Source organism: Ambystoma mexicanum, chromosome 4q (assembly GCF_040938575.1).
Source record: "Ambystoma mexicanum isolate Mex_15411 chromosome 4q, UKY_AmexF1_1, whole genome shotgun sequence".
Classification (NCBI taxonomy): Eukaryota; Metazoa; Chordata; class Amphibia; order Caudata; family Ambystomatidae; genus Ambystoma; species Ambystoma mexicanum.
Window position 1 is genome coordinate 1253230917 of NC_090928.1, and position 25842 is coordinate 1253256758.

Consider the following 25842-nt stretch of genomic DNA (forward strand, 5'->3'; position numbering starts at 1 on the left):
ATGGGGCGCCCTCAAACAGACCTAGAAGCCCGCTCTGACTAGCTGGATCTGGGTGAGGCATGCCCCTATGAACCACATGCCGTAGAGGCCTTGGCGTTGAGCCACGCCGCCAATCTGCTGCGCTGATCATGGATGGTGCGCTTGGTATAAAGCCACAACAGATCTCGCAATCATCCTCTTGTGCATCGGGTGAAGATAAAGGCACTGGGAATGCGTGTCCTCCATGAACACATTCCTCAAACCGCAGCTGGTGCAGCGCTTGAAAATTGAACCCGTCCTTCTCCTACAACATTGGCCGGCATGCGTGCAGGCCTGATGGCCTTCTGGAATCGTCAAAGAAAAACACTTGACGATTCTGCCCTTGAGGGGTGACGAAAGTTGCCGACAAGCGGATCCCTATTGTCAGATTAAGAAATGATAGACGACACTCGAACAATAGGAATTTCCTAGAAAAAAAAAAAGTGCAAAAAACGCAGAAAAGCTCTAAGAGCTAAACACGAGGACTCCCAACACTTGGACGTGCAGTAAAACTCAGAAGATTGCTACCAGAGGAGGGCTTTATGGGAACAATATTCATTGGTTGGGGGTAGTATGACCCAGAGCTCAGTGATTGGGGAGAAAGACTAAGTGAAAGTGAAACTTTATTTTTCTTTTACCGAGGATTTCCAGCCCGACAGGGAATATTCATAAGCATGTGTTCTCCCAGTCAACCGCACACAGCAGCAACACTTCAGAAAAATGAAAAGCCACTTTTTAAGTTTTTCTTTATTGATGATTTCCATAAGAACAGATCAATTTGTGTACCTTAACATTTTAGAAATAGCATCCCCCTAATCTGTGCCTTGGCCAGCTCAACAGGGAAATGTGCTAAAATATACACAAACTTCGAAAAACAGATTCTGTCCCGCACACAATGCAAACTCTCTGGATCAGGTTCTCATCCATGGCTTGCTTCAGAATTGCAGAGAAAGTTTACATGCGTCACACCATTTCATAGTGCTGAGGGCTGTTTGTGACCTGCCATACAGACCCCCAAACCATTTTCCTAAACTAGTTCCATTTTCTTCCCCCATGACCAAAAATCATTGTCATTACTTCAGGATTTAAGAAACCTTGGAGTCCTGGATAAGTGCACAAAGGTATACACTGGCATAGCTTATTCTGCATTATAACATTGCAATAGTTTATACATACAAAAATAGTATTGTCAAGCTCAACTTCGTAGTACCACTGAAAGATATCAATGCTTAAATAAAGGATTTTCAAAACCAAGCGCGGTCAATAAATTAGTGCATCCTAGAAGAATGCATTGAATTTAACAGCTGCAGGTACATTTCAACCACTAGTTAGGCTCAGAGTGAGGGCTTAGGGACAGGTCTCCACGTGGAGAGCACCTAATTGTCAACTAAAAGGCAAAAAGGTTTTGTCTCAGACGAAGCAATCACTTACAACCTAAGAAGAGGGAATGTAGTTTTAGGCAACTGAAACAAAAGGCAGCTCCTCATTCATTATCAGATAACAAAAGGTAAAGCCACCAGCTTTAGTCTTATGAATCGTTGAACAAAAATAATAAAAAAATAAAAACTATGCGAGTCTCTGAAAGCTCACTTAAGAGGTATACAGTGGAGTTGTCCACATTAAACAGAAAGGTGACCGTGCCGGAAAGGAATTATGGAGGGCTCTGTGAAAGGAAATTGGGTCTGCTGACACGTTAGATGTGGGAACTTACAAAACCACACGCACACCCCTCCATCTCTGAAACACTTGTGTACGAGCGTGATACAAATAAAATATCATATCATTTATCATATATCTCATGGGAGGGGTGCTATGAGGTCGACATTCATCAGCAAAGATCTCCAGACCTTGGGGGTGCAGTATTCATATTACAATTATAACCCGAGAAAAGAAATGAGCAATGTGCAAAATTCCTTATGCTCACCACTCACTCTAAATACTATGCAACACCTCGTAACACACAGAATAACAGCCTAGTAAAGGCAAACATCAGAAATCAAAAGGACTTATTCAATTCAAGGTAGCGTGGATCGCAATCCACATTAGAAAGCAAACCCTAAGCCCAATTCAGGTAGTTAAAAGTGCCTTGTGAAAGACCAAGCAGCATCACAGACCAAATTGCAACCCTGCAAATTCCAAAGTGCATTTACATACAAGAAAAACAACTGCACGCAATACTCAATAAATAGAAATAAAACCGACAAGTAACATGTTAGCTCTCTGAACCATCGATCCAAAGAAATAATGAGAAACTTGAACTCCCGGTCTGTAAACTCACAAGTTGTGCTACAACTATGTCAGAGGGCTACCTTTTAGTGATGGGCCCTACACATAACGCTGCTTGCATGCGCGTCAATACTAGTCCTCTGCAAATGTCCTATGCCCGTAGCACCAATCGGCTAGGCTCAAACCAAGTGATCAAATCATAGCATACAGACGTAGAGGAAGACTTCCAGACTATCGATTTATCACACAGAAGAACTGAAGCTTTAAGGTTCCAAATCTAACAGCCCATCATCAGCTACATTTCACCCACTCCCCAAGCTCTCAGACAGGGCAAGAGGCTAAACTTACAATTCCTGAGTTTAGCTCAACCAGGAAAGATACAAGGTGGTGTTGGGCAAAAAATAATAAAGTGTGCAGGGTATCCGTAGTATTTACGTTTGCCATTATAATGCCCCGTTGGTTCAGTTGGTACTGCGGAAGCTTTATCCAACAATCCCTTCTTATCATTTGTGAGAATCAAAGCAATTTACCTTTCGAGTGAGCTAGTAGCCCGCACCTGTGCAAAAGAGGTGAAATTCATAATAGGAGTGACCAACGGCAGAAGAGGTAGACTGGAACATTTATAGGTTCAGGCGCCGGCCTATAACCCTTAAAACATGCCTTAAATGAAGTGCCTCGCCAACATTCAAGATTTTAAACAATGACATCATGAAGGCAGTCAGTAAGGATCTGGATTCTGTCCCCGAGTAGGAGCTGGTATCAGAGTGTAGGAGGATGAGGCATTCGGGTCACTTCAGATCAGTGTGCAGAGTTCAAGTCACATGACCTGCCAGACTCTGCAAGTAAGGCTATGGCTGAAAGCAATGGTCATCACTTACTACAAACCCTCTTCTGCCCAAGAGGAGAGGGCAGTCCTATCAGTGCCAAAGTAGCAGATTGTAGCAGTACAATTGGTGCAACCAGCTACACGGTATTCAATGGAGTAGAGAAGCAAGAAATGCCCCATTTCTTTGAATTTCTAATGTAGGCCCATACACAACACCGCAAGTACAAAAAGGGAGCCTCCCGAAGAGGATCCATTAACTCCTGGAGTGTAAGGAAAACCAGCCCTGCTACTCCAAGGGAAACAAAGGACGAGGCACCCACCCCCACGGTGCTGCCTCAGAGTTATTGCCTACTACAGAGCATGTCTTTGAGCAGCTGCATCCACAGACGCAGGAGAGACTGAAGCCTCAGACCTTGACCTATAGCTCGTTTCTCTCTTTGTTGGAACCAATGGGTTCATGATGTAGCATGGACGACTTCTTTGGTTACACACTGCAAACAAGTCACATTCTACAATCTACAAGCCGTGCTCTGGATTGTTCCAGTGACGTCAGACAAGGAGGAGCTATTCTTTACATTTTTAAATAGAAGGTATTGCTGGTCCTAGAAGTTGCATTATTAATATGGTTACGATGCCTTTATTATCCAGAGGAGACTTCCATCTGAATTGTGTGATGTCATTTGAATCCCATCATACACCTGCCCTCACAGCTATCTATAGTGAGCCATGCACATCATGCAATCTTATGCTCAGCCGGCCATCAGAACCCTTAGGGTTTTGTTCTACTACCAAGCTTCATAATTCAATATGAACTCATCTTCAAAACACCCAAGAGTACTACTGATCTGCTCTACCACCATAAATGAATGAGAAAGAGTAACACACCTGAACAAAGTCATAGGCACTGCAGCAGTAGAAATAATTCACGTACAAGGAAGAGGCCAACCCGCAACCCTGCACCAAAACGGACATGGTCTCCTGCAACACTCGCTGTACACCTTGTAAGGAAAAATTGAACACCAGCGGTGCATTTCCCACTGTACTAGAAAAAGCCGGATCAAGAAAAAGTGGCTCCATCTGAATTGGCCACCCACCCTGATCTTGGCAAATGCTGCAGGTGCCGGCCCCAAAATAATAGCAGTATTAACTGTAAAACAGCCCCACACTAACCATCTAAAGCAAAGATCTTGATATTCACAGACTTCATCTGTGCACATGTACATGATCGCTCCACGTCCCCACTAAAACAATACATTTGGGGGTTTGGTTCCTCCGATGACAAACCTAGAATATGTCAACAGGGTAACAAGCATCTGAAACACAGCCATGACCAAGACTCATTTAATATAGATTTTGCCATACATTCAATAAGCAAGACATTTAATAGATTAACGCCTTCCAAAGATTCCTGCTGCCCCCGCTAGCCCTCCAAAGTCATACTATTAAATCGCACTGCTCGGAGTGTCCTTCCTGTGTATCGCTGTGGAATTCCCATTATCCTAATTGATACATCAGTTTCTTCCAGGGATTTGGGATTAGTCTTTGGTCAGGCGCTGCTTGTTTGCATGCTTTACTAAGGGAGGCGCTTTCCCTGAGGCATATCCTCAGAGTAAATTGCAAGGAACAAAACGGACTTCAAGCTCATAGTTGTCAAACTAGTTCACTTACTCAGTCTTATTTTTTACGTTGTAATGTCTAGGCCGTATTTCATACCACACCATTACTCCAAAAGCATAATCTTCTGCTACAAAATTCCAAATTCAAAAATACAACTTGTAAACCTCGTCCATTACAGTATCCAACTAGATTGCCAGAACACCTCATTCTAGCTCAGCCGTTCCTCCATGTTCCACGGGCTCCAAACCTTTTAGGTACCATTTCAATACTTACACTAGCAAGTGTGCAGTCTTGTCCGTGCCGGACCACCTCGAAGCCGCATTCTTTTCGTGAGGCTACCCTTACTGCTGCTTACAAAGAGAAAAATGCCAGAGAAAACAGGGCAGCATTTGCCTAGGGAGCATAACTGAAGCAGGTGTAGCCCCAACTCATGAAAAAGAATTCCCCGATCCGCCCTGTACAAGCGAACAGAATGCCACTATGGAGAGTTCCCCCAATTCACCTAGTTCTTAATGTCGGAAAAACCCAGAACAAATATTTAAGAAAATAAATAAGCAAAGATGCCAGTTTGGAGAAGAGGGCTCGATACTGTTAAGATTACAACCTTTGGCAGAAGAAGGATTTTCTCCGACAGCCATTTTCCTAAAAATACTTCCTCAGTTTAGACACCCATAACCATCCCCACTGCATTGTTTACATGAACACAAGTGGATGAACTTCAGTCTTCCCTCAGTAATAACGCCGATCTAGTGTCCCAGAGATGCTCCTACTTTCCAACCATGATGGAATGTGGTTCACATGGCTGAGACAGGATTACGATGGTCATAATCAGACGGACAGGCCTCTGACTCCTACCTTCACATCACTCACAAAATTATTTGAAACACCTTAAAATGAGGTATACACTGCTCTACAAAAACCATAATAAAATCTAGGACACATACTTCTGGTCTTTTGCAGACATGCACTCTAGGTGGTCTGTCATGCCTGCCTTCGGACCATGACAGCTGCAGAGTGTGCATGATAATCTCCTTGAGGACTTTCAAAAAGTGCCAAACCAGAAACATGTTACGGAGCTTTGGTACATGTTATGGCCCATCTAAACTAAAAGGTAATCTGGCTTCTCGGGCCATCATCTAACATCTGTTAGCAGTCAGTGCATGCCTTCATGTCCCTCTCACAGTGGCTAAAGTTTCTGATCGAGCCCTCAGAATCATTCTGACAACAAAGACTAAAAGAAACCTCCAGCCATCCATCATTCTTGGTCTAACTCCTGGCAATTGTTGAGGCAAAGATGAAAGTCAACACGCAACATCAAGGTTAAGAAAAAGGAACTAGACAGAAGACGAAAGCATTTACCCTCCTCAAAGCACTCCTACTTGCAGAACAAAAGTATGAATCAAGGGAGTCACTGACCCTAAAGAAAAGACATCAATAAATCAGAACATTGTCTGAGTCGGGGGAGCTACTCCCGATGACGAGGATGGTACGGAATCTGGTTGGAAGCAGGGGAAGGGTGCAAGGGTTACTGGGCACAGAGACTACCTGCCTCCTTCACAGGCCCATGTTGTGGGGCAGCACATAGTTAATTCACTATGCCCCTACCCTCATACCAGTTATTTTATTTTGATTTATTTTATTCATTTATAAAAACGCTTAATACCAACAAGTTGTTTCTAAGCGTGGGATCAGGTTTCGAACCTGTATTGCACTGCGTTGTCTTGCTTCCAAGAAAAACGTGTTGTCTCTGAGCTATCCTTCCTCCTCTTAGTGGATCCTTTTTTGGCATGCTGGGGTTTACCTCAAACGCAAGGCACACTGTGTCCTTGGTACGATTTCTCTATCATGCAATGGTGAGGACACTGCTTCTCTGTAGAATATGCTCTCTGTAATAGACTCAACTGACGTGATGTCCTACTAGCCTATACTGCACTCCAGTCCCCATAACGCCACAGGTACTAGATTCTCAGGGCTTCTGGACAGGTGGACTAGACCAGGTGGTGGGCAAGTACCAGACATCAACGTAAGTTGGGAGCCTTTCCGGGCAATATCATCCAGAATGGACCGGCTCTTTTGCTCAACGATGTGCAAAGAAAGATTTCTCACCAGCAGAGCCATAAATCGTTGCCAACTCGAGCCAGTGCATAGCACAATGCTATGCATACCCAATGTTGGACTACCAAAAGACAGAAACCAAACAGGTCCCACACCTCACTTTCCCTTGCATGTCACACTCGGATTGGCACAGATACACAGTGCATGAGTACAGAAAAAGGGACCCCCAACGAAAGTGATGCGAGAGCAGCGAGGACCACATGAGACTCCTCCTTCCAGAGGTACTTCTGGAAGTCATCTCAACAATCAGCAGGTTTCTATACTGCAAACAGCTCAGCACCCAAAGTGGTAGAAGATGTAACCGCGGTAGCAGCGATTTTGCCTGTCTGCTCACTGACCATGTGCAATTCAATCACAGTGGTTTACAACTTTCTCCACCATTGGATCTTTCATGGATTCACATGCTGTGAATCTTTCCCGTCGTCTGGCTGGGAATCCCTTGTTACTTTAATGTAGTACTTTTCCTATGGAAAAACGTTTGACACTGTGAGTGTCCCATCAACAAAATTGTAGGTGCTTTTGGTGCCTACCAATAGGACGTCAAGTGTATAGCGCTGCCCCAGCAGCTTCCCCTCATATTTCAACCGTATTTCTAGCTTAGCTGGTGAGATTCCTCGAGTTCTTCTTGTCACTGAGAAAGTACCTTTACATAAAAAAATATATCCATCTACAATACAATCAATCCAGAGAAACCAGCGACTCTTCTAGTGCTGGCTACGAACAAGGAGACCATTGGATCTAAAAAGTCCTTGTTCTGGGCATGTAGGACATGTAGCTTAAAAATGTCTACGAAGGTGACGGCCATGTAGACTGCATATACCCTAACCATTCCTCAAAGAATGTGAAATCTGTCTGGGTTTTTCTCAGAAAACTCTCGGACAGGAAGCATAAACTGATTTGTTGGCTAAACGAAGGGGCATACTTGGCTTTGGAGGACGGCTTGTCAAGGAGTGGACGAGCTACCACTCCCTCTGATAAGTGTTTGCCATCAAGCCACAGGTCCAAATCAGAGTAACAACCTACGGTAAAACAGAAAAGGCGAGTCATGATAAGACTGCCACACAACCCCGGTCTTCCACTAAAAAGAAGCAAAGGCTTTCAGTCCACGTGTAAACAGTCGTCAAAAATCCAGTCGACGAAAGCGACGACGACCAAACTATACCATCGTCTTCAAAGCATATGTGTAAGGGCTCACGCCTGTCAATGAAGTCGACCTCTCATTCATCGAGAACATCCTCTCTGATGAAAGACAAGCATAATACCAAATCATCCACGAAGACCCCTCCTTCAGCGCCGAAGAAGAAACACCACTCGTCGTCAGTCTCTCGTACTCCCAGAGAGGGGCATAGATCCTCTTCCAAAAAAAAAGAGTCGTCCACGAGACACCCTCAAACGATGATGAAATCTGCGATGGTACATACTCAGATATCGGGACATCACTAGTCGACGACAAAAAAAAAAAATCTCTAGGGAGTGAAGCAGCAGTACACAACCCAGTCAATGAGTTCTACTGCAGCTCAAGCCACGGACCATCCCGAACAACCTATCCTACAGTAAAGGAATACTGAGAACTTTAACAGAGCCCAGGCAACTCCCTCTAGGTGGGTCACCCATAAAATACACCAAAATCATGCCAGATGAAATTCTACAACATGAGATAACGTCTGGCTTTGAACCTCCTAGGAAGAAGTGCCCAGGAGTCACAGATTCCGATTAATACACTGTGATCCAACACCAGGCACAGGACAGATCTCCCAAGACCAGGCAACACCAGGTCAGCCACAAAGCTTTCAGGGGAACTCGTCCAGGAAACATGCCCAAATACTCGGCACACAGGTCGCAATCTCCACCCAGGCCTCCACCTCCACAAAAAGGCACTAATAGGTAAACAAAAAGGGGAGCTAGTGGATACACATCAGGACATAACACCAAGGGACACAAGCTCTTCCACCGCTTCCAGCTCTCCTCACCAAGAGGATACGTGGGATAAAGATGACCCAGACCAGGAAACACAAGGGAGTCCAGCACAACCTTCTCTGCCAGACAACATTGGTGCTTTCCACACCATGGTCTCAAAGGAGTGCCAAGAATGTGTGCTGACTCCAGCAGAGGAATTTCTTTTTGATCATATGGGTAAGTGCCGAGAAGCTGTATTTGCAATACCCATTCTAGATCACGCATTGCAAGACCCGCAAAGGTGTAACCTCGCAACCCTCTCCGGAGGGTGTAATGTCAGCAAGTTGAAAAGCATGTTCACAACACAAATGCGCTACACACCCGGAGAACGAGGGCAGGAGAATTGATGCTTTCGGCAAGAAAGTACTAACCATCGGGGCAACAACAGGTAAAGCTGCCAACATTACAGTGGACCTCACAGAGACGGGATTCAAGCAAAATCTGTAATTGGGTCGTCCTGAGGTGCAACATAAGGTTGTTGACATGTTATTTGAGGGAGAACACGTTTTTTGGCGACAAAATCGATGTGGCCCTTAATACAATGAAGGGGGAGACTCTGTTACTGCTCGATCATTAACTGTCTTACAGGGCAGAAGGCCTCTTTGTCCCTTTCGGGGAGCCTCAGGCCAAACCAGGTTGTCTTCCACAACGGAAGACAAGAGCTATGGAAGATCCGGCTACTACTCCCAGGGATATAGAAGGAACTGCCAGTCCTCCCAACGCAGCACGGATTACCGCCAACCGCAATGCAAATGCGGCTCAGCCACCTTGCAGAGAGGATGACAGAATAAAACCCAGCAATAACTGCCTGAAAGGCACACCAGTGGGAGGAAATGTGGCGCTTCATTTTGACAGGTGGCGAGCAATTACAAAGGACAGGTGGTGCTAAATGCCATCCAACATGACCATCTGTTGGAATTCACACACAAGCTCTTACCTCCCGTAACAGTGTCACATCCGCACCAACAAGAAGTGTGTCAAATGTTAGAAAAAAGGGCAATAGAAAGAGTCCCTCCTCAATCGAGGGGAAAATGGAGTATACAAGATACTTTGTAGTACTAAAGCCGGACAGAAAGTGGCGTCCGATATCAAAAACACCAAGAAACAAAAGTGCAAAATGGACACACTACAAGACGTCATAAAGGCCTTACAGTCTCACAAACAACTTGCGGCTTAAACTTGGAAGACGCCCAATTTCACATCCCAATACATCTGGGGCACCGACAGCAGGTCGGCAAAAGTCAGTTCCGAGTCCTTCCATTCGGCCTCAAATCAGCCCCCAGGACTTCACCAAATACTTAGCGCCAGTGGCAGCTTTTCTCAGAAAGCAGGGCCACCACGTCTACCCATACCTGGTCGACTGATTGGTCAGAGGCCCAACATATCAAGAAACTGACTTCGCTGAGAGACAGAAACTCTCTCCAATAATTGAGATTTTAAATCAATTGCGACAAATCTTGTGTAGTGCCATCAACATGTTTGGTGTTCCTGGGCACACAGTTTTTCACAGAACAGGGCCTAGTCAGACCATCAGCCGACAGCCTGCACAGATTAATAACCCTGGCACGCCCCTTCACCCCAAACAAACAAATCGAGGTGTGCAAATATGGTTCTACTAGGAACCATGTTGTCCTGCATTCCACGAATACCCAATTACATGCGACTGGTACAGCGGTTTCTAGCTACCAGATGGTCGCAAACACAAGGTTCATGGGGAGACAAGATAACCATCACGCCTGCGCTCTCAAAGTCACTGAAATTGTGGGCGGTTCTCAACATCTCAAAAGGGGTGCCACGAGCAAGTAGAACCGACTCACCAACTTCACGATCATGATCGATGCCTCCTTGGCAGGTTGAGGAGTTCATCTAGTCGGACACAAGATCAAAGGCCTTTGGACTCCCGAAGAATCAACCCTAAACATTAATGTCCTGGAGTTGCAAGCGGTCCATTGGTCCCTAAAGTCCTTTCTTCCACTGATCCAAAATTCAGTAGTGCAGATCCTCACGGACTATACCACCATAATGGTTTAGCTGCGCAAGCAGGGACGAACAAGATCTAACACCTTGTCTCAGGAAGCTCAAACCGTGTGGCAGTGGGCCATTCACAACAGCATTGCTCGGCAGGCCTTCCACCTTCCGGGGATATGTAACCAACAGGCAGACACCCTGAGAAGGGACTCTACGCGGTCCCACGAATGGCGCCTTCACAGCAACCAAACAAACCCACACCAAGCTCACAGTGGGACGCATTCTCATTCCCATGGACCGGCATCTTCGCATATGCAATCCATCTGCTTCCGCAGATCAGGAAGACACGCCAGATGATCCGCAGATAATCCTGGTGGCACCATACTGGCACAGACAACCGTGGTTCTCGGATCTCCTTCAGCTATCGGCAGACAACCCAATACATCTGGGGTCTCACGCCGACCACCCCTCACAGAACAGTGCAATCCTGCATCACAACCCATGCTTCCCTCAAGCTGACAGCGTGGCTCCTGATCACGCCAAATTCTAGCACCTAGACATCCTGCAAGAATGCTAGCGCATTCTAGCAGCAGCTAGGGCCCCTTCCACTAATAACTCCTACAAGTGGAAAAGATTCTGCGCCTGGTGTTCGCAGCAGTCCAACCTGTAACCACTGGCCATACAACCACAACAGGATCATCCCCATCTACTGAAGTTGGCAAAGGAAGGTCTTGCAATCTCCTCCATAAAAGTACACCTGGCACCAATATTCAGGTTCACCAGAAAAGGAGGAAAACCTCCTCAATACAGCGACAGGATGCTCAAGCACTTCCAAAAGTTTTTTCTTTTTTTTTTTTTTTTTTTAAACGCCAAATAAAATAATACCACCAGTGACAAGCTCAAATCTGGTCCTACCTGGCCTTATGAAGACCCCTTTTGAACCTCTCTTCGGTGCACATCAAGTTTACGACCTGGAAAGTGGCGTTACCAATCGCCATTTCGTCCTCCAGACGAATCTCTGACCTACAGGCCTTAGTGGTGAACCCTCTGTACCTACGATTTGCAAGGGACAAGGAAATCCTCTCCACCAATCCCCACTTTATCCCAAAAATGCCATCTGAATGCCACAAGAATGCAACTATCACGTCACAACTCCCCAGCGGAGAGATCATTGCAATCCCATGACATGAAAAGGGCATTAAAAAAAATACTACCTCGACCGGACCAAATCCTTTAGAGAAGCAAGACAGCATCGCTTTTGGATCCCCAAAACAAAAAGTAAATCACAAAGCAGGGTATCGCAAGGTGGATATCCACAGCGATTTCCTTCCAAGGTCAACAGGCCCCTGCAGACTACAGCCAGGGCACAGTCTACTAGATCCACAGCGGCTTCGGCAGCTCTCTGGTTGGGAGTGCCCATCAAAGACATTTGCCAGGCATCAACATGGGCAGTGTCTCACACATTCACTAGACACTACTGCCTGCAGCAACAGTATGCAGAGGACATGCAAATGAGACTAGCAGTCCTTTAACGGCTGTTCTAGTAAGGTACGCCTTACAGCTTCTTTTTTTTTTTTTTGTTTTTTTGTAAGGACGTGCAAATGAGACGAGCAGTCCTTCAACAGCTGTTCCAGTAAGGTATGCCCCATAGATTCCAGGTTTTTTTTGTAATTATGTATGCATACTTCTGGCAAGACTGTAAGAAGGCAAAGGCTTCAAATCTTTGCCTGCTTTTTCTCCTCCAGACACGTATACTGCTAGAAAATCTATTCACCGCATGAGAATCGATGAAAGATCCAATGCTGGAGAAGGGAGTAGTTTCTTACCTGTAATTCCATTCCTCAAGCGTTGGCATCTTTCTTGGATTCACATGTGCCCTCCAGCTTTCCCCGCCAGACAAACATCCTCTACAGGTAGTTGTCCTCCAGCTTCAGTTGTTAAAATCTGAGGGCGAGCTGCAGGGGCAGAGCTATACACTCGAGTCATATCGGCAGGGACCAAAAGCACCCACAACGATGTTGATGGGACACTCAAGGCGTCAAAGGTTTTTCCATAGGAAAAGTACTAAATTAAAGTAACCAGAAAATATTCACAGCATGCGAATCCATGAATGATACAAACGCTGGAGAAATTGAGTTACAGGTAAGAAACTACTGCCTTCCTCCACATTTGGAAGAAATTCTAAACAAAAAAAAAAGCACAAGACCATATTCCTTCAGCACAATTTTCAATTTCTTAAGAAGCCACTTGCTATTTCTACAGTAAAAATAGAATTTCCTATGTCAACACGTTTGTTTGCCCCTACAGGACATTAGCTCCCAGTTGGCGTTAAAACGGATCCTTCACAAGAAATAGCCAATGGGTATATTGAAGCAGCTTTCTGGTTAGATAATAATTTAGGCCCAGACCGGACCCTTAATGGATCTCTGCAAAAAGAAGAAAAACAAAGGATTGCTCTTCAAAGAATAGTGTCAACTGTTCAAAAAGGAGGTTGCACCTGGCTTGCAGGCGCAGTCTAACCAATGACCAACCAAGGTGCAGATATTAACATCCCACTAAGGGAGCGCACTGATGGTGCCTGCAATCTGGCACTTGCCTGGGAACTGCAGCTCCTTATCCAAATGTCCGCACACCAGTCAGCAGAATATGCACTAATAAAGAGGATAAACCCTTTGCACAATCGAGGGTGCTCAAAACATCGTTAGAACATCAGTCTTGCGCTCCGTTCAGACCAGAAGGAAAGGTTAAATCAGCTTTAGGGGGAAAAAAATCAATTATTTACCCTCAGGGAGTCTTCTCCATCAGAACCAGTTTAGTTGTTTTAGGTTCCATGACGCAAATCATATAGAAGTTGACAAACATCTCCACTGAAATATCAGCAAAACTATTTAGTACCTTTGTACAAGGTGTTCAAACCCACAACAGCAAGGTGTTCATGAAAAAAATCACCCTAGGACTATTTATGTTCAATGAGCAAATTATGCACTTTAACGAGGCCTGGTCAAACTAATGTGAAAGTTGAAATCCATAACTCACTCGCACCCCCCGAGCTGCGATCTCCGAAAAGTGGTGGAAATGAAGAAAAAACAGACTACGATTTGGATATGTGTTCACGCAGTGGTGGTCACGTTAATTCCTTCCGGGGCGTTGAAGCAGACTGGTCTGTGGCAACTTTGACATTGGGCAAAACTTGACAATGCTGCGCGGGAGGACTAGAGTGAAATGAGAACGTGCATACGGACAACATGGCATCACTTTAAAAACGAAGGCGTTTGAAGATATTGTGCCCTTTCCTGTAAAGATTAATCACAGCAGGGTTAGAAATTGAGGCGAGCTGGGAGCCATTTAACTCCTGCTTGTTGCACTAAAGAGCCTGGTTGGCTTGACAGCAACAGCTACCAGGAGCTACTTTTAGCTCCCCAGGCCAACGTATGTTGAACCAACACCTATGTGAATTGAACTGGGGGTATTTGGGACAATCTATACCCCATTTAATGCTTAAGGTGTCCTAAAAAATAGACAAAATGAGCATTTTATATCGAAGTTACATTTGCACAACACCACATACTAGCTCTTCGTCCCCAGCGGTTCCTCCTGGTCACTGGTTAATGCTCGATACCCAGGAGCTGCTTTTAGCTCCTGCTTATCCGATCTTAATTTCTAGTCCCGTTATTGCTGGGGCCTCAGAAGTACTAGGCAGCTAATAAAATGAAGCATGTCCAAGAAACTCAGAACCGCTCTTGCCAGCGGGACAGATTTTACGATGACTATGAGCTGTGGTGAGTCACTTCTCACTAATCAAAACCTGATTTTTGCAGAATCTCCACCCATTTCCACTGGTCAAGGCATTCAGTAACTATGAAACATGGTTTAATCCTTGTTCCTTTGGGTGGTGTGGGAATACATTACATCTCCTCTTCAAGATTGTGCGGGAGGCTGAGGAGTTTTTAGTACATATTTGGCTTACTTAAATAGGCAGCAGACCGTGCACATATTCTTCCAGTTACTCCTTATGAAGTTGGTTTGAGAAGGCTATTTTGCCAGGTCTTTCATACAGGCCATTGGTTATGGACTAAAAGAGCTTGGCTTACAGAGCTTTTTCTGTGGATTTGTTTAGGGCACACATCTGCAACAGTTGGGGGCTGAATGTTACCCCCCGTGTGCCCATAGGCGTGATTTAAACATATCTGGGAAAGCAGCCTTTTGGTCCCAATCACTTTACACAGTGGTGCAAACGGAAAATGTTTTGGAGGGGGATCCGACAAGGGACCTGGGGCAGAGTTTGAAGGAGGAGGCCGATTCCAAGGAGGCAGGGTTTAGAAGGGGCAGGAGCTGTTGACCTCCCATCAAAGGAATATATGACACAGATGTACAATACCAAAAATACGCTGTATAAAAAAGAGAAAAAAAAAAAAGCAGTTCTGAGCCACTGCACACCAGAGACATGGGCTCTGTGGGAGGGGGCACACTAGGTGCAAAGGGGGAGCTTGGAGGAGCAGTCCCTGGGACCAGAGCAGACATGGCTAGTGCGTCTGAGTCGTCTGTCAGTTGGGACCTGTTCATCCAGCATTGCATTCTGGGACTTGGTGTCACAACCGTTCTGTGCGTTCTCCACGTTGCAGTGTTAGACTACGTATGCATTTGTGTACGCATTCATCTATCGTTAAATTCTAAGTCAACATTTTGAAAAAGTCACTCTGAAGCAAGGTTTTTTTCTGAGGTCCTTCTTTGGGGTTAAATGCTTGCATGGAGAGCCATGGTCAATGTGTTCTTGCTCAAATAGTGCATGGCACTGGCAGCTCCTCAAGGTAATGTGGAGTCCCAGTCATCCTTAAGAGGCCCTTCGCCATACCAAGGGGGGTTTGGGGGGGGGGGGGGGGGGGGCGGAGCCATAATACTACTCATGGCGCCAATGTGCTCATAACAAGGCTCATAACCCCCACGCCCCCTCCATACCGTAGCGCGGGAAGCGCTTAGGCTTTTTTTTTTTTCTTCGTCTGAGGCTGCCTGATCCAGAGATCCGGCTTCACATCAGATGCCGGATCTCAGATCTGGCCAGAGCCGACCCATTGGCCGGCGCTGCTTTTACATGGAGGGTCAATGGCATTCAGACATTATTTTAGGCTTAAAGACCTTCCAATGCAGTTACTGCTTAAAAAAAAGCTAGTGTAACACCATTGGTGTTTTAGCATCGATTGATTTCAGATTTTCAAACAACTAAAGAGCGCAGAGTTCTGTAAGGTAGTCTTCTTTGCCCAAGCAGTCGCTCTATAGGTGAAGTGTTTCAAGCATTAAGCGATTATGAGAAAGGCGGCGAGGCTCTAGGCCGGCCTGCTCATTCTGGATGGCATACCGATGCATGGGTTCTACAAGGATTACAGTTTAGACATAGCCGCTCCTGCCAATTCTGAGGCAGGACAAGCTTCCCTTTTCATGCAGCAGCTTAGAGCCTCTCCTCCCCGCATGGTTTCAAACACTCGTCCTCCTATTCGGAAGGCTAATGAGTCATAGCACAGGAGGAGAGAAACGGAGGGAACACCAGACAATCCCACCACCAGGAACACACTTTCCTACCCCAAGGACTCCCGATTTAGTTTTTAGAGGGACTAATAGTGTGGGAGTCCTCTTGCCAGAGTATGGTATCAGGTCAGAGCTCCTCTGCGCAAAGGTTTGCCTGCTGAGCAATAAAAACAGATTTTAAAAAGAGTTGTACCGAGAAATACTTGCCTGACATGCCCTTCTTGAATTTCATCTAGTAAAGGAACACGCACAATGTAACAAACCAAACATCTCCTTGGTGCAGGAGCAGTCACACAACAGGATTAGGCAATACTGAAGTAGCTACCATTACAGCTAAGGCCGTCTTACTATTAGGAGTCATACTAGACCTGGATGATGATGCGAAGGAAAAGTGACCAAGCCATACACCTATAATCCAAAATAGACTGTATATGCGCAAGGGAAAAATATCAGTTATATCAAGTGCGTAGAGTCGCCATGAAATGTGGCCTAAGGGTGCTGAACAATCTGCAGCGTATCCAATCAAGTGAAGTTGTGCAAAGACAGCCATTCTAAAGACAAAAAGATGGTCTTTTGTAGCCCGAAGCTTGAACGGAAGGTAGTTCCAAATCATGAAATCTAGACAGAGAAGGACTAGCAATGCTTGAATCTTTACGAGACAAATTCACCATAAAAGTCTGAAATACAATAGGGATTTCAAATCCACTTGAGCTTTCACTGGCAGCCATTGTAGTAATCGCAATGCTAGAGTGAGGTCTTCAAGCAAACAAACAGCAGGAGCCGAGAAGCACCTTTGTGGACAGGCTGGTACCTACAGTTGTTGCCTAGCCTGCCACACCATCTGTTTGCACAGTCCAGATGGGACACGACTGCGGCCGCAACCAGCTGGGCTCTACCAGTAAGGAACGGACGGGGCGGCAGGAGGGGTGGGGGTGGAAGGGGCGGGACGTGCACTGCGGCTATTTGTGGCACCATTTCTTGCTGTACCAAAAAGACGTGATGAACAGTTACGTAGCCATTGAATTTCACCGATTAAGCCACAGCACTTTTGGGGTTGGTTTGCTGGACATAAAGAGCTCCCAGTAATAGCAATTTGCCCTTAGTTCTAGTAATCCTGTACGAAAAAAAATGAGCTTTAATCTTCATCAGTGTTCAAGAATATTCTCAAAATGTTATAGAAACTATATATTACACACCCGAACCTGTTTCAAATTCAAATCTAGCCTGTAGCGCGATGATTATAGATGCACATGGTTTAGAAAAGAAAAAAAAAAAACTACCTCATTTCCCCAGGTTTTATATTCACATGGTCTTAGAATATTCCCTAATCAGAACATTTAGATTCTAGTGACAAACATAGCAGTTTCATTTCAGCAGTCCATTTACAATGAACACAGTCATTGAGCAGGGCAGAGCTCACGGCTCAGCAGCCAGTTTATGGTTCGCTCAGCTAATCTGATAGAGAAGTAGTTACAAGTAACCAACTTCTTTTTCTCTACTAAAGACTCATAAGGTTTTAGAATATAGAACAAAGCAGCATTTTATTTGGAAGTTGGGATGATGCAACCAGTTTATGTGAACCGGTCCATAAGCATAGTTTATTCCACTTTGGCCTCAGCCAACGTCAAGATAGAAGCAGGAAGGGTTCATGAAGGTGTGCAACAACATGCACGGTGCAGTTTTCAAAGTCTGCTGGGTTTGGCAGAAACGCCTTTGCTACTAAAGTCATTCACTTGGAAATGGCTGGGCTTGTTGCAGCCAACTTTCCAGCAGAGCAAGCCATAGACCGAGGATGTCATACCCTGTGTTTACGCTTCCATACTCAACAACTGATCTCAAGGCCCACCTCTTAAAGGAGCCTCTGCTACTCTTCCTCCACAACTAGGCCATCACATCACGCCACCCGGCTTGCTAGACGTCGTCCGCCCCCCTCTCCTCCCTTCCACCAAGAACAGCTGTACCCCTCTGTATCCTACCTCCCACCCCGTGCTGTATATCAGTTGTTACCTCTGCAAAGCGCTCAGTTACTTCTCGAAGCTAGGTCCGTGCTCAATAAATACCATAATGTGCTTTTCTGAAATCCATTTGCTAGTTGATGCAGCAAGACAATTCTCGTTTCTTCTCATACATGCAGAGCACTTAGTGGCTTGCACATCTGCAATTGGCTAACAACAAGACTTACATACCACTTTGCAAAGTAATAATGTAGGAGTCCATTTATAAAATCATGAAAGGTTGTGGCTGAACATGCCTTTAGAGTGCTAACCAATGTCATGGTCCCAACAAGGCTACCTCACTGGCCACAAATAGTCCAAACGGTGCTCCGTGCCCTTTGTGAGGTCAAACAGAGTTCCAGGTGTGCCTTGATAACTTGAATGGAGAGAACAACCTTAACTGCCCCTAAACAACTGCATGCGTTGTTGGAAAGATGGCATAAAGAGCCCCCTTTAGACTGATTATTTTGTCAGCTATTTAATTATTCAGATACTTGGTATATCTGTAAGGGCTTTTTTCACGACCTAATTAAAAACACAGGTCCTTAGTCTTTCCAGGTTTTCTTTTGAAGGCAGAGGATGGGGGAGGTTTCCCACCTCGGCCCAAGCGCCAGTTTTGTTTTGAAGCAGGTTTTCCTTTTTGAAACTTGCAGATATATGTTGGGAACCCACCCTTGGTTCTTATAAGGAGCCCCAATAACCAACATCTTTATAACCAGGTAAGCAATGCCGGTAATTGTGCATAAGATTGTTTGCATCAACCTCAGATTCCGGGTAGGAAGTGAAAAAGCAAAGCAGACAAAAAGCAATTTGACAACTTCACTGAAAAACCTTCCTCTATAGAGTCCGGAGCGGGAAACCTGGATGCGAAGTGTCGGCAATTCATTCCCTTCTAGATGGCGAGATTGCATGTTAATTTGAGCGGTTCGAGATCTCATGTTAATTTGAGAGGTTCGGTTCCCACTAGCTGCCATCAGCAATGGTTTCTGGCAGTAGAATGCCATTTAAAAGTGACAATATCCCTAGTTCTCGGTCTTCTTTGGACATCTTCTTCCAATATCTGCCTCTACATGACTAGTTGTGCAATTGCCAGTCAGGACTCATTTTCTTGTCACTCAGACAAATTGAGGGTCAACAGGACTGCTCGCAGACATGGATAACCATCGGCTGTACTTTGGGTGTCCGCAATCCAAGAATAGTCATCTCTCAAGATGAGTCCCCCCTCACCCCCCATCTCTGCTGAAGCTCAAGACAGGAGGCATGACTCCTATAGGTCGTCTTTTGGTATCACTCCTGAAACAGTAACAGTTCACTGCATCAAAGGGTTTCTGATTTCTTTAGTCACCATCTCACAGGCCAGATGCATGCTTACTGAACTCTTGCTGGAGGAGATGCATGCTTACTGAACTCTTTCTGGAGGAGATGCATGCTTACTAAACTCTTGCTGGAGGAGATGCATGCTTACTGAACTCTTGCTGGAGGAGATGCATGCTTACTGAACTCTTGCTGGAGGAGATGCATGCTTATTCTGCACTGCAGAACTAGTCAAATGCACGATACAACCACCCCCTGCAGAGCTATGAGGGTGGGGATCTGCTCCGTCTTCATAAGGTGGACAGCAGCCGTCTACCATGTCGGGCAGGTCGGTAAGTGGGTTAAAGGTCAACAGCAAAAAGAGAAAACCTAAAGTGAAGCTGCCCTAAAGTCAAGACAAAGAAATGAGGTAAGCGTTTGGCTTTGACTGGTCCATCATGCTCCAGCGGTCTTCATTTGTTGCTGCAGCAGAAAGGATTGTAAGCAGACTTTGAGATGTACCCTTTCTTTTGTAAAAGTTGATGCACTTGATCAAGCAGGACCAGTCGCACTACTTACATTGGCTCCAGTCAAAGAGCAAAGAAATGTCTCATTCTCCCCATCACGAGGGTTTGGCGAGAGCAGGAAGGAAGAGCACAGAGGCAACAGGGTCTACTCGACCAATCTCTCTTAGCAAGCCCTACAGATAAGGGGTGTTCTGGCCACATTAACTCACTAAAAATAGGCAAAGACTCCCAAAAACATTTAAATAGGGAGCGAAAATACTGCCAACAAAAAAATAGGAAACTGATTGCACCCACACAGCTGAATGAATAGATGTGAACCAGCAGTCCACTTAGTACCACAGGAAGAAAAAGACCATTACTGCCTGATGTATATTTTAAATTCCATGAGTAGGCTAGCTATAAACAGTTATATTTTACAGTTAAAAAATGTTTACTCGCTTATAAAATACCCCCATTGGGAATAAGACTTCATTTTTACTCCCTAAACAAATCATGTTACACCCAACTTTTAAAAGAATAGGAGTAAAATACTCACACTAAAATCTGATCTGGAACACTGCTCTTAGCTTAACCGGTTAAACAGATGCCCATGTGTAAACAGCTATCCTTCCATCCTTAGTCTGGAGGATTAAGAGATTAGATGTACACCGCCTCACTGGAGTCACCCGTATCCCCACCAGCACATCTGCTTTTGGAGGCATCTTGGGCAAAGGCCAGCAGGCTGCCACCTCATACTTTGCTGGATTTACTGTTAAGTAACTGTGGAATTCTAGTCTGGGACTGATCCCAGGTCCTATAGAGTGCATTCCAGGTGGCCTCTTCCCCTATACAGGCAGGTGCCATCAAGCAGTGGTGGGTTTGACTGCTCCTTTTGGAAGTCGGTTCAAGACCAATTCACGTGCGCCTCTGCTCTTTCTGTGGGGGCACAGACAAGCAGTGAAATGCTACCCAGAGGAGCCATAGGTGCGAACAAGCGCCTCGAGCATTACACTGTAAAAAGGGCACCCGAACAAGAGTGACCAAGCTTGCCACGCTATGGTGAACAGGTGAACATCTGTAGAAGAACTCATCCGTTTGACATTTGGGAAATGGAAAGCCCGGCAGTCCCTGCAAACAAGCGTGTTCTTGATGAAGAGCTTAGCTGACAAGGAGAGCACTGTGGTCAACAGAGGACTTGCTGACTGAGGGAAGAAGCGCCACCCTTGCTGATGCAGGGGTCCTCTGGGCAAGAAAGCATGATGGACGCATCTTTGCCCTTGAAAAGCTGTATCCCTGTGAGACTAGTCTCATCAGAAGTAAAGGGCAGGTGCAGAATGTTATCTTGGTCGGGTGAACTTCGGCACCTTGCAAAAATAATCTCCAGCCACGACCCCTCAAGGCCTTGCCTCATGGCCCTCATCCTCAATTTGAACTGTGCTTATCAAAGAAAGAAGTTGATTACAGATAGAATCTTGTAAAAGCTCCAATCTCCCTTCTTTCCTCCCTCAATACCAACTGCATACTTTGGCCTCTATGAAAAATGAATGGGAGTCCGTCTCGCCCCTCTCCCTCGGCTTTATCCCATCAGGCCTCGTGGAGAATCAAGGTTCTCTTTATACACCAGACCTTTTTTTTGTTAATTGGTAAGCAAACAATATGTTGAGGCATTAAAAATAGCATTTCTTTGGATTGAAAATTGATGATCTCAGGAAAACCATACTGAAAATACTGCATATTGCAGCAATATCCACCGGTGCATCCAAAGTGAATGCCAAGAGTGCATGCCTCCCCCAAAACAGAGATTTCCAAAGGGTTTGGTTCCTTCTCTTTTGCGAAGATAGAAACGCTTTTCTGAAGGCGCGGGCTGAAGAGTTCTCGGCCTCTGGAGCTTCACAAAACACTCCATACCACCGAAGTGGCAAAACGCTGCTGGGTGGAGGATTTTGTGCCCATCCTCTCACGGGCAGAGGGGTGGGGGTGGTGGCAGAGCCAGGTTTTACCTCTGCTTTTTAAACCACTGCTGAAGTGAAACTGCCATGTTAAATTCATTGTGCATTCCCCTTCCAATGGCTGATGTTATTCTAAAAACAGGTCCATCTCTGAAAGATAATCAGTGCCGGAGACCTATTACAAGGAAGAAACGCCATCTTCTCTTCAAATGGCATGAATAGATCATAACAAATGCTTTTTAGAAGTCATGTTAATGATCAAGGGAAAAGACCGGCTATATGTTTTGGAAGAAAAAAAAAAATAAATAAATAAAAACCTCTGAGAAACCACTGCATGGGTTTCAGTCATGCCACATCACACCCATTTGTTGCTCTTTGCTGGTTGGAAGTATTGGGGGTGGGGGGAATGATCACATAACTAGGTTAATTTGGGTTCTCTGCGGTATGCATTTGCTGGTGTTCGTTTCGCTTTGACCAATGGTTGAAACTCTTCCCACATTCATTACATTTATATTTCTGTCGGTTGTGAAAATGCTTATGCAGCCGCAGAGAGGATGCCTGGCTGAAGTTCTTCCCACATTCCCTACATGGATATGGTTTTTCTCCTGTGTGTATTCGCTTGTGTACAACCAGGGAAGCAGAGTGCCTAAAGCTCTTCCCACATTCGCTACAGGTATATGGCTTCACTCCTGTGTGTGTTCGCTGGTGTACGACCAGGGTTAACGACTGAGTAAACCTCATTCCACATTCACTACATGCATATGGTTTTTCACCTGTGTGTAACCGCCAATGCACGGTTAGACTTTCATAGCGGCTGAAACGGTTCCCACACTCAGTACATTTATAGGGCTTTTCTCCTGTATGCATTCGGCGGTGCGCTACCAACGTTGCAGAGTGACTAAAACTACTTCCACAATCATTACAGCTATATGGTCTCTCTCCCGTGTGAATTCGCTGGTGTACATGAAGGACTTCTGATCGACTAAAGGCTTTTCCACATATGCTACATAGGAAGGGTTTCTCTCCCGTGTGGATTCTTTCGTGATTATTCAAAGTTGCTTTCTGGCGGAAGCTTTTATCACAGGTTTTACATTTATACGGTTTTAATCCTGTGTGTACACTCAGGTGTGCGACTAAATGAGAGGATTGTCGGAAACACTTGAGACACTCAGTGCATTTGTACGGCCTTTCATCTGTATGGGTCTTCATGTGGTGAGCAAGCGCTGTTTGTGTACGAAACCTCTTACTACACGCGTCACAAGAGTGATTCCCCCTCCTTTTGCTCATTTCCTCCTCGCAAAACAACTTGCTTGAATTTTTGCCAGGTTTTGGGCATTTGTTGGCTAGGCCTAGTGTAGCTTCATGAGGGGTATTCTGTTTCTTTGCAGACTTGTTTGGTTGCTTTTGATTATCGGCCTTCTGCCAATTGTGGACCGTTTTTTCTTTACATAGGTTTCTTGACGTCCTTCGTAGTTTCACTCCCTCCGTATTTATTTTTCTGTTCTTTCTTCTGGGACGCTTTTCTACTAGAGTGAAAAGATAAGGAAAACAGCATTAATACAAGTTCATGGAAACAGTTTGCAGTTACAAACACATTAAGTTGGCCATCGCTAAAAATGTCTTGCTGAGAAGTGTAATTAAGTGGAAATACACTAAGAAATTCAATCTTGGAACAATTAATGTTAAAAGGAACATCCAGCATTACGTTGCGCAGACCACAGAGATGTCATTTCATGGCTGCGTTTCAAGAACACGTTTCAATTCACCATCAGCTCCATTTCAAAATCAGTAGAGCCATAGGAGCATGTACAAAGTAGAACACATATCTATTTTTAAAAAAGCATCAATAAAATATCAATTGAGAAAGGCGTTATTATAATGGAATGCAGACACTAAAAACCTTTGGACTACAAAAAGTGGAGTCCAGGAATTGTCGGCATACGTACACAGGGGGCATTGTGGAAAACGCATATTTCTCAGGCAGGGGAACAAAATAGCATAAGACGCAATACATAATCTGTTATGGTGCAATTACTGATTTGCGCGAAAGGCATTTGATGTGAATGGAGGTTGTTCCGAGAATAGAGACCCAATCCCACATATCTGCATGCACACAGTGCCTGGTAAACTCAAACCTTAAGTGTCACGCAGTGCTGGTGCTGCTGCACCAGGGCTAGTGGAGGCAGTTCCCCCACCTACTGTCATGCCTGCGCCATGAGCGCATACATTTGCGATCAATATGGACTATTTTCCATTTGTGAGACTTTGGTGCTTTTCTATTTTTCCCAACAAACTACACTTACCACAATGCACTTGGCTATAACCATCTATTCCTGGCCATTCCTATTTGTCATCTTCGGAACTACAATCCCCAGAAGCACTAGGGATCTGCTCTGCTTCCACCAGCTCAAGAACAGAGAGGGAGGTGGCTGATTGTCTGCAGGTGTGCTGATCCAGGTGCAACCAACCAATTAGCTTGCCTCTGTGCTGGGCAGGGCGGTATAAAAGCTGCTGCCTGCAGGGGATCAGTCTCTTGCATTAAGAGTCCTTCCGGCACCTTTTTGCTTCGAGCTACGGATCTTTTTATGCGGTTCCTCCTTACTCCGGCTTCGGATCCAGTGCCCTGCTGGGCTCTCTACATTGCAGCCGATCACGCTCTGCTGCTTTCCAGCCTCCTCCAGTGCCCTGCCGGGCTCTCTACATTGAGGCCGATCACGCTCCGCCTTTGCCCTTCCGGGTTCCCTATCTTACAGCCCTTCTCCTGTGGGCTTGCTCATTGCTTTCCTGCTCCTCTGAGCTCTCAACCTTGTTCCATAGGGACCTCTGCTATCCAATCCTGTTACACGACTTTCCCTTCATTTCCTTTTGCTAGTTTGCCATCAACTTCCTTTTCCTGGATTTGGCTGTTAGTATCTTCTCTTGTACTGTTTGTAGACCCTTTTGTACAGAGCTTGTCTGTTGGTTTCCATCAGGCAACCTCTGCCCATTCCCTTGTCTCGTTTCTACGTTACAGACACCTATAGCTGTTGTTTCCAAGCCAGGAGCAAACAGCGTGGGCCTCTGTTATAGCAAACTGTGCAGAAGGCTAGAGTTTTTCCTAAGGTCTGTGGAATACTCTTTTCCTATATTTGCATACAACCCTAGAGGGAATCCATTCTGTTGTACCTTATTCCTTGCTACACTTGCCTACTCTTCGTTCTCATTACTTTCAGCTGTGTGTGTACTTATCTGTCCACCTTACTTCGGCACAACCACCCAAAACCCTTCTTGGGTGTCCTGTGCCTCTCTTAACAGGGTGCCATCCCGTGACACCTACTAGAGACAGTACTGCCTCCACCATTTCCCTTTAGCCCAAGCAGGGTGGTCGATGGTCAAGCCGGGGAAATGCTCAAGCCAAATCATTAACAGATAACATTTTCCAAGCATTAAGACCATGTGCAACTCAGTGGGGGAAGGGTTGAAGACTACTTTTAACTAGGACATAGGTGGCGGACGCAGAGTGAAAGTTTAAACCACATCTTTCATAGAGTTCGACGACCAAGAAAATGCATTTGAACCTTGCAGAGACCATAAGCCAAACTCCCATTTGGTTGGCAACTTACAAGATCACATCAGGTTCCTTCATGAATCGTCGATTATGAATGACTGCCCTTCAGGAACCATGTAAAAAATGCAACTGTTTCTATGTTCTATATCTCCAATCCTTGAGATTATTTCACAGCTCTTGGTGAACAGGTCTACCAAGCGCTAGGTTTGATAACACCCCCTGTTTTCTTTTCATGGTTACTACTTTGCATCTGCAGGTTGAGGTCTACTCGCTGTGCCTTCAGAATCAATCTGCCCATAAAGCATTA

General features: G+C 45.3%; 1 protein-coding gene across 2 annotated transcripts in view; it reads right to left on the reverse strand.

Moving 5' to 3' along the window:
- Positions 1 to 747: 747 nt before the first annotated feature.
- Positions 748 to 25842, reverse strand: part of LOC138468329 (zinc finger protein ZFP2-like) — a 52687-nt gene continuing 27592 nt past the window's right edge. The window contains exon 4 of one of the 2 annotated variants that reach the window (XM_069608838.1): positions 748 to 23511. In XM_069608838.1, the coding sequence (XP_069464939.1) occupies positions 22412 to 23511 (1100 nt within the window). In that variant the 3' untranslated portion in view covers positions 748 to 22411. Of the gene's footprint in view, positions 23515 to 25842 lie in introns of both variants that reach the window. The other variant, XM_069608837.1, reaches the window with a different exon arrangement.